Source organism: Nothobranchius furzeri, chromosome 12, assembly GCF_043380555.1.
Source record: "Nothobranchius furzeri strain GRZ-AD chromosome 12, NfurGRZ-RIMD1, whole genome shotgun sequence".
NCBI classification, from domain to species: Eukaryota; Metazoa; Chordata; class Actinopteri; order Cyprinodontiformes; family Nothobranchiidae; genus Nothobranchius; species Nothobranchius furzeri.
The window spans coordinates 24,837,418-24,853,959 of record NC_091752.1 but is presented as its reverse complement, the minus strand read 5'-3'; the positions used below and the strand labels follow the sequence as shown (position 1 = coordinate 24,853,959).

The window sequence follows — 16,542 nt, the reverse complement described above, 5'->3', positions numbered from 1 at the left end:
AATCGTTAATTACAGTGTTTATGTTACTGGGGCACTCTGATCAGCTTGTTTGGACTAAATGTTAATTAACATGAATGGAAATGTAACGGTATTGAATAGTTATTTATTATTTTAAAAATGAAAGTGTAATGTCCAGAAATGATCAGTTTTCACCTACAGATTGACACACATGCCACCGGTCATCTGCAGACATAAGTCCCATCCCTAAGGTGGATTTTACACTCTATCTTCCTAAAAGCCCAGAAGGATACTGCAACCTTGTTGACATTTCAGGAGGAACACGTTGTCAGCCTGTGTTCCCAAACAAAGCCTTCTCTGATAACACTGCAGGAGTCCCACTCTCTGAATAAAGTGAACGTTTTCATAAAATGAAATTAACAAATGTTATATGGATAATAATAATGTTTTGATTGATCTGTGCTTGAATTACTGAAAGTATGAAATGAATTATTACACTGAATGAGTTAGATATATATGGTAATCAGTAATGTTTGATATGACAAGGCAATCGTCACCCGCACTCAGACACAAGGACAAATTAAAGTTAAGTTAAACTCATGACACATAGATATTTCTTTACCGCAGATCAGAGCATCCGGTATCTCAAGAAGGCGTGATGTCTGAGGTTTTCTTGGTAATATCCCTTAACATGGCACGTTCCGATTGGCCAAGAATTCATAACATGAGAATATTAAAACAGAATCACTAAGGTGATTCAGCAGTCACATTCCAGCTTTCCATCATTCAGCATTCAGTTCTAGAGAAAGAGCTACAGAACGGCCGTCCGGAGCGAAAACTCTTTAACCCTGAGCATTTTTGGCCAGCTGCCAAAACCCTGCTAAAAGCTGCCTACTGCTGACACAACCTGGGACGTAATTTTGGGGGGGGGACGGGTGGGACATGTCCCCCCCACTTTTTCAAAAGGCAGTTTTGGTCCCCTGCACTTTTTTCCGTCCAAAAACAATGTTACGCTCCATTAAATGGATTTGGTTGAGCACTAGGACCGAAACGGAAACCGGTTTACTATTAGACCCGCCCAAAAGCTAATCTATTGGCTCTGCTGATACTTGCTAATGTATTATTGGCTGTTGCTGCTGTCACTCAAGTTGTAAACAGTCAGAACGTGCTCACGTTGTTTTGCTAGTTTGGAGCCGCTAGGGAACACCGGTACTGAGTCGCCGTCAACTAGACGCTGTGTAATATCAGAGCTCAGCTCAGCTTCCATTACATAACATTTGAATAAGTGTTCATTTGTGAGTCTTTGGTAGTTAGGCACAGCCAGGAGGCAGCATGTCAAGAAAATGAAAAGTGGATATAAGAGACTTCTTTCAAAGTCAAAACGTAAGTTGGAACATGTGACAGACATGCATTAAGCTCAGACTCACCTCCTCCTTCACACACAAACTCAAAACTAACTTTTACAAACTCATCTCCTCCACATAACTGACTCCTCAGACACAATTTGTTCGTATTATTATAATAATTATTTTTTTATTATTACTATTATCATCATAATTATTATTACTAGTAGTAGTAGAAGTGTAACTTCAAAACTTTTATCATTTAACTTTATTGTAAACTTATCTATTGCAATGTATATTTTCACATTAAAAAGCTCTGAAAAATGAACAGTATCATCATCGTCAACAGATTTTTTTAAGCTTAATGTCAAAGATGTACACTTTTCATTAGATTTATCTTATTTTTTCCATTTTTTTTGTGTGTTGAAATGCAACAACTGCTTAAACACTTTTAAGGGAAAAAAACATATTTAATATGTTTTTATACACTCAAATGTTAGGGTGATGATCATGTGTAAAACATTAGTTCAGCATGTCCTCTAACACAGCAAATGAACAAACGGCCAGATCTCAGGAGGACCATTTATGTATAAATAATTTTTATACTTTTGACTAGGCCTGGGAATGTAACACATTTTGCTGGACGATATTTTGTCCAACAAATTGTTGATGATAAACGATATTGTCAACATTATCTAGACCAAAATAACCACTAATATAATGTTAATATATCATAATAATGCAAGTACACCCTTTAAAATGCAACAAAGAAACCTTCATTTAACATTGAAATGTCCAGAACCAGAACTTCTAAATGAATAAAAATAACAAACAAAAATTGAATAAAAAAGGAATCTCACTCCCTGTTAGAAAATGTTGCACCAAAAACAATAAAAAAGACCCAAAACAATAAATACAATGGCCTATCCATTGTCAACAGCCAAAACTGCACTTCAATAATGATAATAAATAAAAATAATAATAGAGTTGTACATTTTTTAACTTTGATATATATATATATATATATATATATATATATATATATAGAGGATGGAAAAATTATTGAGATGGGCACGTGACGTGTCAAGGGGTCTTTACATAACACCCCCCACCCCAAATCCGCACAAGCCTGCTGTGTCCCCCCCACTTCTGAAATCAAAATTTCGTCCCTGGACACAGCGATCGGTTACTGCAGAACAAAGCTGATATTGTTCTGACTCCCTAAGTCTCCTTCTACACGCAAACAGTTCCATCCATCTGTTGTGACCCGGAAAACATCTCTGGACTGGAGAGTCGGTGCTGCGGTTACTCTACAACCCTCGGTGCCAGAGGTCATCTGACCTTCTGATCCATGAAGAAGGTCTTCCAAAGGGTGAGGTAGACACACAGATAGTGTCTGATGCTTTTTGACAAGAATCAACTACATAGCTTAACGCAAACCAAATTCTTTCCTTTTGCACCCAGAACTCAGCTCTTCTAGATACGAATGTTCCGATAACATCATATTCACACTTAGTCACCATACATCTCATTCCACTCACCTAGATCCATCCATTCACAGTAATATTAGTTAACTTGTCATGTTTTAATTGTTTGAAAAATAAATTCTTACTTTTTATAAACCTGACTCTGTCCTTGAATCAAGACGAAGTGTTCTACAATCCCTGAATAAACAAAGAATCCTAGAATCTTCTGATTAAACATCCAAAGACCAAGCAGGTTGATTTTCTAGACGTATCACAGCTTATTGGTCATAAGTAGAGGTAATATATTAAGCTTTTAAAGCACTACATTTACCAACTCTTACAAAAGTGACATGGATAAATGAATCATGTGACCAGTGGCTGCAAGCAAATGCTCCTTCCTCAGATTGCGAAAAACGTAGCAGTGATTCATTCCATTTCCTACTCAAACTCATAAAAGAAAGAAACCCAGAAGTCTTTGTTCAGAAAAAACATTTTGTTTTAATAAACTAGGCTACCACAATAGTGGGCACCACACGGAAACAAAGAGGAGGCTTCCTTTTAACACTTTAATCATGTTTAATACGGGCCGTTTATACATCACTCTACCAAACTAATATAACAAAATTAAACAAAAAAGAGAACTCCTAATTTATCGTACAGAAAATATATGTGCTGCATTTCTATAAAAAAAATCTGTGTTTTGGATTTCTTCTATGTTCGCAAACCAGTCCGTGCATCATGACGTCACACGCACAAATAAATCATTCATCGTCTTTTTTTGGATTGGCAGTGGGGAAAATTATACAAATTGCGTAACCCTATCACATTATAGCAAGGGACCACTGTAATTAAACTACATTAAGTCTACTTTTTTGTCCAACCCTTTTTTTTCAGTGTAAGATGAAATAACCATAACAGTCATTTGAAGGAGGATAAAGTTGACACCCACACATGTTGCTTCTTAAGTTTCCAGAAATCCTGATGTTCATCTGCAGGAAACTCATGACACAAATGACTGTACAATCTTTTTTATTACATCAAATTCTGGACTATTAAAAAATATAATAGATGTGGGAGCAAGAATAAATAGGAGCATCCTGACAACCAAAATGTGTGCTAACAACTCACCATTAAAAACATATGATGCATTTTTTTTATATTTGACATCAAATTTCAAGTGAAAAATTATCTAAATCAATTACCTATTTTCTACCACCAAAGGTGTGCTTGGTAGTCACACACTCAGCTCGTATCACAGGTGAGGCTGAAGTCACTTTGAACTTCATGCATCATTAAAATATTTGTTTTGGTGTTTTTTGTGAAACGTTTTCACTGTGAGAGACACAACTACAAGCATACTTGGGCTGAATCTTTACTCTGACTTATGTTTTAGTCTAAGACGACGTGCATGTGCCTTTCAACTAATAAATAAAATGAGGGTGGTTTAACAAGTCTGTACAATGGCCGAGCGGTTAGTGCAAACATGTGCAGATAATTTATCAGGCTAAAGTTTTCATAAACATGTGATTATGGTTTGTTGCGTCTGAAACCTGACTTGTTTTCCATAAACCAACTAAAAACAACAACTAACTTGATGATGGCGGCTTAAAAAAGCATAATTGACTATTATTGTAATAGAACAATTGTAAACAGCACTTATTTCACCAACTATGCTTTTTAAAGAGCAAGTCACCCCAAAATCAACTTTTTTTCTGATAAACTATATAAATGTGTGTCTAATCGTGTTGCGGACACGTGTAATCAATAGTTTAGCACTTTACTGCATTTTAGTTCAAATTTAAATTTTCTGCCAAAAACTGTCAGTGTTGTACAGTTGTCAGGTAAAACCTCTGCACTGCAGTTGAATTTAAATCTGCCATCACTATTGGCTAAGAGGTACCCTAGAATGTTAGCTGGTACCATGTGATGTCACAATGGCGTTGTGAGCCTGTGTGTGTGTGTGTATTTGTTAGCGGCTCCACCCTCTCGGTGTGCTAGGCAACAGCATTTGTTGCATTTTTCAAACAAGAAGTGTGAGTGGAGTAATACTCTGGTAGGAGGTGACTTGTTCTTTAAAGCAAAGAGGCAGTTTATGAAACAAAAAATGTAAAAAGTCAGATGAAATGCTATGATATATCATCATAAACTAGCTATACTCTCCAAGCATGACATGATTGCATCTATGTAACATCTGCTGTGTTGATTGTTGTAATTTCTTGAATCTGAGCTAGAGATAGGTTGACACATCAGGTTGATATTTAATATATTTTTAATACCGAGATCGGCCAATAGGCCTCATTCTGGAAGGTACTGAAACTGATGAAAGAATAAAACTGATGAAAATGCTTCATACCAGAGGGATTTTGTGCAAGGAACTTCATGAACAGGTTTGGTATTGGCCATAGAACTATAGAACTATTACAACTTCAGAAAAAAATCATAATATTTCCCTTTAGATTCTGAGCACAAATTAAGTGTCAAGATTTGGTTAAACTTTGTGTTTAAAACCCGATTAGGTTCAGAGATATTTTAGTGACAATCAAGCAGGCAAACTAGTTCAATAATATCCGCCACGAAAATCTGCCCAAAAAATTGGCAGCACATATCGACCATCGACTGACCTTGACCTGTACATATGGCAAATACCAATGTAATAACACTCCTATTACAACGATTACAGTTTGCTTCTGTACATTTTAAAAGAACTGATAGTGGCATTTCCTTGCTGTGCTGTGACCACAATTACTAGACTTCTGCATTGCATAAAACAACAAATGATGAAGCATGCAGGCTACTTGACAGTAATATTTCATCCCTACAGGTGTTTAGGTAAACAGCACAGACTCCTGGCTAAGAAGGAAAACTTGGCTTTACTGAACTCGCGTACTCACTTGTTTAAAACAGACGAAGCCCACTTTGAACGAATGCACCTGATGCGTATAATTATTTTTAACAATTACACAAGAAGTCATCCCACTGTTACAGCTGTTAAAAGGGCTAAGCCGCTAGCTGGAATTCAAGGTGAACTTAGCAAAACAGACAGCAGCAGTCTCGGGATTATTTGCTAACAATTTACTTGTTAGCATGTTGATATCAATGCGGCGTTCATGCAAAATATATCAGATACGAGAAAATGTTTTTAAAAGCACCGTATCCTCTAACTAACTTAGCATTAGCGCTAATCGTGTGGTGACACCTGACTGTCATATACAGATCTGAGGTACCACTCCTGTCATCACTTTGTCTTCAGTGCTTTCACCGAGCGTGAGAAACTGTCACGAACTCCCGCACTCGGAAGTTGTCAAGAACCTGTTTTATTTATCCTGTTTCTCCGATGTGATATGAACGCAGCGGGGTGAAGCGCGGTTTAGCTAACCGGCCAACTGTACCTGTGAGGTTTACCCGTTTACCGGCGCTTCACGGGGGGACTTCTGGGAGGCGTACGTACCTGACATCTGCACACCATGTCCGCGTCTTGTGCTAGCAGGTCCACAACTTTCCCTTTCCCCTCGTCGCCCCATTGAGCTCCGAGCACCACGGTCACTTTGTTTCCAACGGGCGGCCTGGGTGCCCGTTTGGTCGGGCTGTCGCTGCCACTCGAGGCCCCGGTGGCTTCCTGACTCCCACTGTGAGACATTTCTGCTGGCTCCCGTTCCCGGACTGACTTCACCGTGCTGCGCTGCCCGCTGCTTCAAAGATGAGATAGTTAGTGAACTGAAGAGGATCACACCGCAGTGACACTTGACGCACGTGAGCGTTTGAACTCTAAGTTTAAAAATACTCAAATGTGGGAAAAAAATAAAATAAAATTTGCTACTGAACGGAAATAATTTAGGGCCGAAGCTTTATTATCAATTCGAATAAATCCAATTAAATGTTAACGAAGGCGAAAGAAGCTCATCACCTGCTGTAAGTCTCGGAAATCTGAGGGGTAGTGAGACATCTTCAGCTTTTATGCGCTTTGGTGTCGCTCCCTTTGCCGGAGGTGTGTTCAGGTACATGAAGTAGTAAATCGAGGTACAGTAAGTACTTTGTTATAAGGACAGCACGGCACCTCATTTAAAGTTATTTAAGTTTCTACTCAGTCTTTAACATTATACATGTAACTATTAATAGTCTCATTATTGATTAATACACCAGTTATCAGCATTTTACTTTTTTATTTGGGTGGAGCAATTTCCATTTGTCTTTTATTTATTCATTTATTTACTTGTGTGTTTATTTTTGGTAGGATGGGTACATATTGAACAACTCAACAGGCAACAAGTCCTCTATAATAAATAGTATTTTTATCAACAAGACAGTAAAAGGTGTAATTTTAAATTTGAATTAAATATAATGTAGCACAAAATATATTATAAACGTGATAAACTGTGACACTTTCATTTTAAAGCTCTGCTTTCTTCCTGTCCACCTGTCTTTGTTTTGTTTCCTTCTGCTGCAGACAGAGATCAGCGGTGTTCAGTACAGCTCACATCACGACTGTCCTTTCATCTCCTTTGAGCACGGCGTGGGACAGATGGTCCGCTGGGTGAACGAGAGGAAGCAGTGGGAACAGTGGGTCACGACACAGTCTTTAATAACAAACAAATATGTCACAATTCCACAGTGACCTTTCTAAGAGAAAATGTGTCTATCACTCGACTGCGTGTCCTGGGATTCTGTCGGGTTGTTGTTCCCACCATGTGCATCATTACAAAGGAAACTGGAGTGTGAGAAATGGGGATAGGGGCTGGGTGGTCTTTCATTAACCATGCAAAGGCTCATTTTAGCAATACTGGCTCAAGAAAATTATTTTAAAAATGAAAAAGTTGCTAAGTATCCGTTTAATCAAAATCCTATAATATCCAGATCCACACAGGTCTACTGCCCTCTGGTGGAGGACCTATTCCACAAGGGCCAATTTTGCCTTTATCACATTTACATTGTTGTGAAATTGTAAAATAAAATAAAAATGATGAATGGATGGTTGATAAATATTAGACTAGCAAATGTCTCCGTTTAAAAAGCCTTGTTTTGAAAAGGTAAATATTTTTGTTGTAACCCAAAGGGTTCAAATGAAGGCAACTGGACTTCTTTGGTTTCTTGAAAACGTTTCGCTTCTCATCCGAGGAGCTTTGCCAATTCTAACTAGAATACGGGAGCGTCATGCTCTACTTTACATTACAAAAATAATTCATAATTTAACATGGAAAGAAATATTTTTACCAGCTACATCTGTTTATAATGAAGTAGAATGTTACAGTGGGTTCAGTTGATGCATAAACCTGTACTTTGTGTTGTAATTAAGACATTTCAAAGAATGGTCAAATGAGGTGAAAAGGTGGGAAAGTGCATTCTTAATTTTTTTATTATCTTTTAAATAATTAAGACCGAATGTGTAAAATAGACACACAGTAATGAAATCATAACTTTCCACACAAAAACATGTATTTTGCTCAGGAGCGGACGGAAGAAGTGTAGCAACATGATACATCCAGCAGGTGGCGATAGTGTGACGTTTTGAACGTATGCTGACGTGAAACCTAAACGAAGAACAGCTAGCTGCTACGTTAAAGCTCTTTTGGGGTCATTCAGGTCCCTTTGAATGGTTTTGTTTAGCACCCCTAATAAAAATGTCGCCGCTGCTTCTCAGGGCTTTTGTAAACGAGCGGCTAACGGCGGTGGTGGAAGAAATATTCCAGGTTTTTGAAGGAACGATAGCAAAATACGAAGAAGAAGCGTCCAACTCCAAACATGAGATCGAGAGGCTCAGGGGGTTGCTGCTGGAGCTGGAAAATCAGAGGGCAGGTGTGTTTTTGTCTCTTTATCTCTCTGCTACTGTCAGAATACAGCAGAACAATCAGTCATAAGCCTCGTAGTGTTAAAATACCCGCAGTTAAGCCGTCTTGTGTGCTATTAAGTTAGTTAATAAGTTTAAGTGCCCCCAACAACTCAGATGTTTGTTCACTTACCATCTAACACTCCCAACACGCAAATAATGTGGGTGTAAACCACATGTATGTACAGTCTATGGTGTAAACCCCACTGTACGTCTGTTTTTCTCCTGTGAAATGTGCGAGTATAAGTTTGTTTGTTAAAATAATGTATCTGAAATTTTTAAATATAAATTATCGACTGATTTAACAAAATCCTGCAGCCTATGTGTTTTTGCACAGCAGATTAGAAACAAATGACATTTATCTAGTTTTCAAATAGTTTCACTGTTTTATTATATTATTTAAAACCTGGATTGCCTTCATTTTCACAATAGAATAGAGTCCAACTTTATTGTCGTTGCACATGACAAAAGTATACCACAGTCGTCTGTAACTGCCTCCTCCTGAGCAGGGTGGCAGTAAAATCATTTAGCAGTCATTTCTCCAAAAAGCTAAAACTTTATAGAGTTTAAACATATTCGTGACAACTGTTTTGTTATTGTAAGTGTTGTGGATTTTACAAGAATACTTTTCACAACTCATAAAGGCATCCTTTAGGATTTTCATGGCAAAATCCTCAACATGTGAAAACATAAAGACCTTCTGGTTTAAATGCTGCATGGTGGCACAGTTGGGAGCAATGTTGCCTAGCAGCAAAACAAGTTGTGGGTTCAAACCCCAGCTGTGGCCCTCCATGGGTTCTACTCGGTTTTCCTCCTACAGGCCAAAAACGTGCATCATGTTAGGGAAACCGTCTTTGTGATGGATGAGCGACCTGTCCAGGGTGTCTCCCCGCCTCTCGCCCGCTGACTGCTGGAGATAGGCACCGGCCCACTGTGACCATGTTAAGGACTAAGTGGTTCAGAAAATGAATTTAATGATTTGGTTTTCCTTGGTTTGTGATTTTATTAATATGTTTAATTTCAGACACTTCTCAGTCACCCTCCATCAAAGATGAAACTCCACATAAACGGCATCACTGTGAGCAGAAGTCCGTCCTCATCCACAGTCGGGTGGAACCAGAACTTCCTCACATTAAACAGGAAGATCATGAACTCTGGCCCACTGAGCAGCAGGAGGAGGATCTGGCAGAAGAGGAGGCTGATGTCTTTGATCCTCAGCAGACGAGTGAGCAGGAAGACACAAAACCACCTGTGCAGCATTCGATCCAAACCTGTGAACCAGAGGAGGAGTTTCAGGTGATGCAGGAAGTAAAAAATGACTTCCTCCATTCATCTTTCCCTTCAACATTATCTTCACCCAATGAGGCCACTGCAAGTTTTGCATCAGAGCAAAAGCAAGGCCAGACTTCATCCGTCCTTTCCAGAGAACTAAGGGATCCGTCTCTCATGACTTTCACGGGAACTGACCATCGCTGCCATTTGTGTTCTGGGTTTTTCTCCTCCATTCACCGCCTGGTAAATCACGCGTTGCGAATTCATTTGAAGGACAGCTGCATCGTGTGCGCTGTGTGCGGAAAAACCTTGGAGGGCACCGGAAACCTTCAGCTGCACCTCAAGTCCCATGAGAACCCCAAAAGTTGCCACATATGTGGGAAGCAATACAAAAGCGCCACGTCGTTGACCGAGCACATGGCCAGCCACGCGGGGCTGAAGCTGCACCACTGCCACGTGTGTGGGAAAGAGTGCAGCAGAAAGGGAGATTTGAAGATCCACATGAGGATCCACACGGGAGAGAAGCCTTTCTGCTGCTCGGTGTGCGGTAAGAGTTTCACTCACAGCGGACATCTGAGGAAGCACACGAGGAGCCACACGGGAGAGAGGCCGTACAGGTGTGACGTCTGCGGGAGAGGGTTTCTGCAGAGCGCACACCTGAAATACCACTTAGGGACTCACGCTCACAAGTGGTGATCAGCTAATATGTGATCAACGAAAAGATCAAATGGAAAAGGTTGTTTCATCTCCTTTTCATATATTGTTTTGCTTTTAGAAGTTTATTTGAAGATATTTTTCTAATTTTTAAAATACATTTAAATATTTAAGCAAATACAAAATGGTGTGAATATGTTTAATTAATTTAACATTTAACAAGCATTGATTAGTTTGAGCTCAGTTTTCATTTTTATCACAGATTGAACCTATAGTTGGATTCAAATGGATTTACTTCTAAGAATGTTTGAGCAAAAACGACCTTTTTGAAATGTTATTTCTAAATATACACCATTAATAATAAATGGAGACTTTACAGAATGTTTAAAGACATAAGATGTTGGAAAAATCTAGTTTACATGTTATTCTGTCATACTGACAGGAGTGAATAAGACCAGGAGCCTCATGTACCAAACATTCGTAGAAAAATTCCTAAATTCCTTCCCGTGTATGAAATTTAGAACGGTCAAACACCTGATTTATGAAACACGCTGTGGCCTCTCGCACGCGCGTTCCTCTGATGATCGTCTGTTGATTAATCTCACCTGTGCATACCCGGGTGCTCGTGTCCATTCTCAATCATTTACATACAGGAACTCCCTCAGTTATCCATATTTGGTCGCGCTACGTCCTCAGCACGTGAGGGGATTCCCTGCGTTCTACCTGGAAATAAGAAAATTGTGAGATGGAGACCGCTGCTGAAGCGCAAAATAACCAAACAAGTTTCAGACGTGATGAACGCGGCGGCCGCGACAGAGGAGAGGTCTTCGTCAGGAATAAATAAAACTTAAATATGATAAATCGTAGAGTAACGGGTTGTCATTTACCGTAATTTCTGGACTATAGAGCGCACCTCAATACAAGCCACACCAGGCTAAGAGCCGCAGATATCTACTGAATTGAAAACGTAGTTTAACTGAACGTAACTGAACTGATCAGAATCAAACAAAACAGAAAAGTGATTGATTAGTTTATTCATCGTCCTCCTGCGCACTGAAACCACTGAAGTCATCATCTTCAGTGTCGGAGTTGAACAGCCTCAGAAGAGCTTCGTCACATACCTTTCTGTGGCGATGTCATCATCCCGGGGTGAAGCTGGGAAAACGAGCAGCGCTGTTTTACTGTGAAAAAAATCCTCCTGGGCGCTTTCCGTAGCACTCCTTTAACCATTCCTTCAGTAGACTTTCCAGCATCCATCCTTTCTGGTTGACTAAAGCTGCACCTCATTATTAGCCGCATGGATCAAAGCGTGGGAAAAAGTAATGGCTTATAGTCCGGAAAATACGGTACATTTAAGGAGTCGTTCTGGATTTGGTTAGTTTTATTTGGAAATGTCTGAGAGCAGCCTCTTAGCTGTCATTCAGTCTGGTTACCTTGACAACGTGTGTGTGTGTGTGTGATCGGGGAGCAGAGGAAGTTCTAGAGGGTTCTCGTAGTGGCAAAATTTGTGTGGTTTATCTGTCGCTCCACAGAGAGTCCCAAATCACAGCACAGCTCCAGAAGGATCTCCTGGCAGTGCGCTCGGAAACGCGTCTACTCCAGAGAGCACGCGCTGACAAATCCTTAAAAATAATAATAAGAAACGTTCTTTTATCTAACATATCTTAAGCAAAATCACGAGGTGCTTCACAAGGACAAAAATATAATAAAATAAAATTACAAATAATATTAATTAAAAAGATAATATAAATAAGAAAATAAAAAAATTGTGATTCCAAAAACTCAACAACCATTCTACAATGTCAGCTGCGTGTAGGGTGTTGTAGCACCAAAGGTGTGACACAGCTGTTTTTTCACAGGAATAATTATTTAATGGGTAGAATAATTTATAGATGAGGAACATGTGTGGATGACTGAGACCTTTGGTGCTGCGGTTCCCCTGTTCTACCCCCACTAGATGCTGTTCCTATGCGTGGTCTGAAGTTTTCTTAAGTTTAGGAACATTTCCACGCACAGGTGCAAAGTGATGAATACCACACAATGCGTAAATTAGTTCCTATGCACGATGTACGCACAGATCTGTGTGTAAGTACGGTTGATGCATGAGGCCCCAGAAGACAAATCAGTTGAATTAAAGATTAAGGGGAAACCAGCTGCCACCTGAACGTGCTTAAAACTGAAGCTGTCCGACATTTTTTCCTCTCTGATTGTGTTAAAAAATAAAAATAACGTTAAATGTTACTTCTCAAATTTGACTCAAAAATGTCTAACACATCCAAAACATTTTCTTCAATTATAGAAACTCCAGCTAGTTCTGCTTTAAAAGCTTAACATTTAATGAAGTACATTTTTATTAAAAAAATATTAAAATTTTTGCATATTTGAAAGAACAAAATAATTTTTTTTGCACTTTGTTGGTCTCAGCTTTGAGATAGAAACTTTTTTCCTTTTTACTTTTGCAACGATTTTGTTTCTGTTCTTGTCGTAATTAAAATTACACAAAGGAAACTGCGTCATTGTCATTCTTGGAACGTTCTTAATCCAGTTTTTCCAAAAGTTGAGATTCCAGAAGACTGCCTTTCATTAGGGAATGAAGAAAGATGAACGCAGTCATTTGTCAAGTGTATGGTGTTTCTTTTTACTTATAAATTAATTTATTTTTTAAACGAAGATATTCTTGTGTTGATGGTTGCCTCAGAAGTAAAAACTATTACATACCGCTAGAGGGCAGCACATGACCCTTCATCAGTTTATCAACGATCTAATTGTGACTTTTCTAAAACATTTATTTATACAAAGGTTTGAACGTCTTTAGTATAGCTGCATTTACATGTTTTTCTTGCTTTTGTCTGTTTTTTCACTCCAGTTTTTATTATTGTTTAGGCAAAGCAGCTTTATTTGTAAAGCACATTTCAAATGCAAAGGCAATTCAAAGTGCTTTACAGAAGCAAGAACAGCAAACAAAAACCAAACAAAGAAATGTAGATTAATTTCATATTAAAAAAACTGATAAAAGGCATAATTTAATGCTAGAAGTACACCCAGCCAACAAAATTCACAAATTTAAAGGGATGCATTGCAAATTTTTCATATTTTAAAATAATTTTCTTGAGCCAGTACGTGCTAAAATGATCCTTTGCAGGGTTAATGAAAGACCACCCAGCCCCTATCGCCCCCCTGTGGCCAGAAGATTACACTTGGACCTTCACACTGGCGGGCCGCTCTGTTGGGACATTGAACAAATAGAGCTGACATACCTGGCACTGTAGTCTGCTTCCAGCACGTTTCCTGCATGTTTTAGATCATGAACACAGCTTATTTGTTCTCCTGTAGACACAAATGAAGGCTGTGGAGACATTTCAGCTGTTAGATTAAGGTGTTAAAAAAAGACAAATGCACAGCAAGATGAGTTTTACTTTTGGTTCTACAAACAGACACTAGGGGGTGCTAAAAGCAAGCCAAAACTACCTAGTTCCTCTTTAAGTCCAAAATCAAAGGGCCTCAAAATCCTCAGCTATGTTGCTTTTATTTGGACTCATATTCCCACCCAGCTGAACTACAAACTTATATTTTTCTTTCAAGCTGCTTCAGGCGATTCAGATTTTCCGATAATGGAACTAAAGAGCTAACCAGGCGTCTGTGACCCTCCGGCCCTAAAACCAACAGTCGGCCCCCTAATCTGATGACAGGAGCTCAACAAAAGAAAACTCTGGAAACAGTTTCCTTCCTGTTGGCTCACGTCCAGCATTAACGTGGAGTCAATAACTCAAACCTAATCAGATGATTTGTTTATGAGCACTGGAATACTGACCAAAGCAACACTGGTATACCGTTTGTAGCGGAATATTTGACTTGGATTATAACAATGTGACATAAATGTAGCTACCTTCCTGAAAAGGGTCAATAGGTTAATCTGTTATGATTTAAATGACGTGAAACTACTCAAAGGGATTTTCTTTATGTGGGTCAGGCTCCGTCTCATGGTTGAATACATGCGACAGAATGGCTGATGTTTTCTAGAGTGTGCTAAAGTGACATTATGCAGCTACAACTGAAATACAGCCTTCATCAGAGATTCCACAATCCCTCTGCTACCATAACCAGCAGAGTCAACGCTCCAGGATCGAGCCATTCCTAAGTATTCAAAGTGGAATTTTGGCATGCTTGTGGGAGCCGGACCATCCCTCGTATCAGGATCGGTCTCAGGGCTTTTAATGTGGAGGAGGACAAACATCTGGTTGATATTGAGCAAAGACACCAACAAGCAAGAAGTTGGGAAATCAGTGTAGCTGTCTCACATCTGCGTACGCGTGGGAGTGAATGAGCTCGCGCAAACGTTGGTACAGACCAATGATTTATACTTGTTCAAGGAAAGGCAGATGATACATGCACGTGGCTCTTTACTTTGTTTCTCACCCGTAAGATCCATAAACCTCATGCTGTGTGTGAAGAGCGATGGTGCTGCTTACTTTACTGGAGATGTAAGAATATATCATTACATTGAAATATTTCATGTCAAGATACTGAATTGAAGTTTAAAAGCAGTGCGTTGATTTATTTTTATTGAGATTTTACATGCAAACATTTACTGTATTTCTTTTTGTGTGGTGTGCTGCAGCTGCTGCCAAGGATAATGATCAGCAAGATAATACAGACCACACCTGAGACGGTTTTCTTGACAGATCCTGCTGTGATCACATAAACATGGTCATAGAAAAAACTAACGTTACTGCGACCTGGAAGTGATTCCATTGACCAGAATGTGAGGAAGCATCAAACTGGGGGATCTTTGGAATAAGCTCTATTCAAACTCCGACTGCTGGGTGGCAGCAGTTTTCACCGCCTCCATTCTGACAGAACGAGATCTCGTGATAACCTGGATGTGTGTTGGAAGCGTCTGGCCCGAGTTTTTCATTTAAATTCAGTCTTAAAATTTGCAACTATCTTCTGGCTTTTATTATTTAACAGAGGTGTGACCAAGTCACTGCTTTGCAAGTCACAAGTGTAGCGTTATGAAGCTTATAATGGTCTGCCCTTAACAGCTGCCCCTTCACACAGTAACATCGCCAAGGTCGGACGCTTGGTTCAGTATGTTTACATTCCAGGAGAAGAGACAGAAGAACAGAAGAAGAACGCTTTTCATCGATTAATCAAAGTACTTTATTTGTGATAAGCTAATCAAAGCATTTGTTGATCATTAATAATCAGGTGAATGATCTGTGAAATAAAGATGTCATGAGTTATGTGTTTAAATGAATAAACAGGACTGCACCAGACAGACTGATATACATTACCATGGAAACACATGACACATTATTCTCAACCAATCAGAACTTTCGTCTGTCGTAGAGAGAATCTGGTTTGTTTATGAAAGTAGTCCAATCCGGTTTACTAAGACTGGTAAACAACTGGGAGATATAAAAGAAGGCAACGCCATTTTATACTCAGTTCCATGTTAACAGTTCCACGTTGACATCAGCTCTGTTCGATCCGAGCTCCAAGGAGTTACATCATACTCTCAACATTGTTTTTAACCAGCTCTCAATCCATCACCTCAAAGAGGAGTACAGGCTGGCCAGCTGTATTTCCTATTTTAAGCTGAGAACTGTCAAGCTGGAGATTTCCGTCGTTTGTACCAACGAGACGACGTTCCTTCAAAATAAGAGTGAACTTGCTGACGCCTGCCGACTACTACCGGAGTCATCCTCAGACGGGCTTTGTAGTGCTGCGACCGCTGTTTCACCAGCTCCAGTACAACCGAGGTCTTAGGACCTGGCAATTCCTGATCTACACGGGAGACTCCATCTACGGTACGTGGTCACGGCAATATGGCGGCTCATGTCATCAGCTTCTGAAGCCTAGTGGTAGCCTAGTCATAACAAACCAGATTCGCTACTCAGCCTAGAGATTCTGAACAAAACACACACACACACACCAACACGAAACATCCAAATCCATATGCATTCATCATTGAGATAGTCCTGGTAGATTGTAAGAATTTATAATTATAGAAATTAAAGATTCTAAA

The 16,542-nt window shown here is 39.4% G+C and overlaps 2 protein-coding genes and 1 long non-coding RNA gene across 3 annotated transcripts in view; 2 read left to right on the top strand and 1 right to left on the bottom strand.

The window, feature by feature from the left end:
- The window catches only part of adss2 (adenylosuccinate synthase 2), a 34,454-nt gene extending 27,885 nt beyond the window's left edge, over positions 1-6,569 (bottom strand). The window contains exon 1 of the mRNA XM_015944580.3: positions 6,216-6,569. Coding sequence (XP_015800066.3) covers positions 6,216-6,404 — 189 coding nt within the window. The 5' untranslated portion in view covers positions 6,405-6,569. The remainder of the gene's footprint in view (positions 1-6,215) is intronic.
- On the top strand, positions 6,378-15,351 carry LOC129166797 (uncharacterized). Its single transcript, XR_008565701.2, has 3 exons — positions 6,378-6,517; positions 7,212-7,324; positions 15,133-15,351. It is a non-coding gene; the product is annotated as an uncharacterized lncRNA (long non-coding RNA).
- On the top strand, positions 8,228-10,777 carry LOC107375822 (zinc finger protein 569). Its single transcript, XM_015944581.3, has 2 exons — positions 8,228-8,557; positions 9,613-10,777. The coding sequence occupies exons 1-2, from the start codon at positions 8,383-8,385 to the stop codon at positions 10,554-10,556; spliced, it is 1,119 nt and encodes a 372-aa protein (XP_015800067.1). The 5' UTR covers positions 8,228-8,382; the 3' UTR covers positions 10,557-10,777.
- Positions 15,352-16,542: the final 1,191 nt, after the last annotated feature.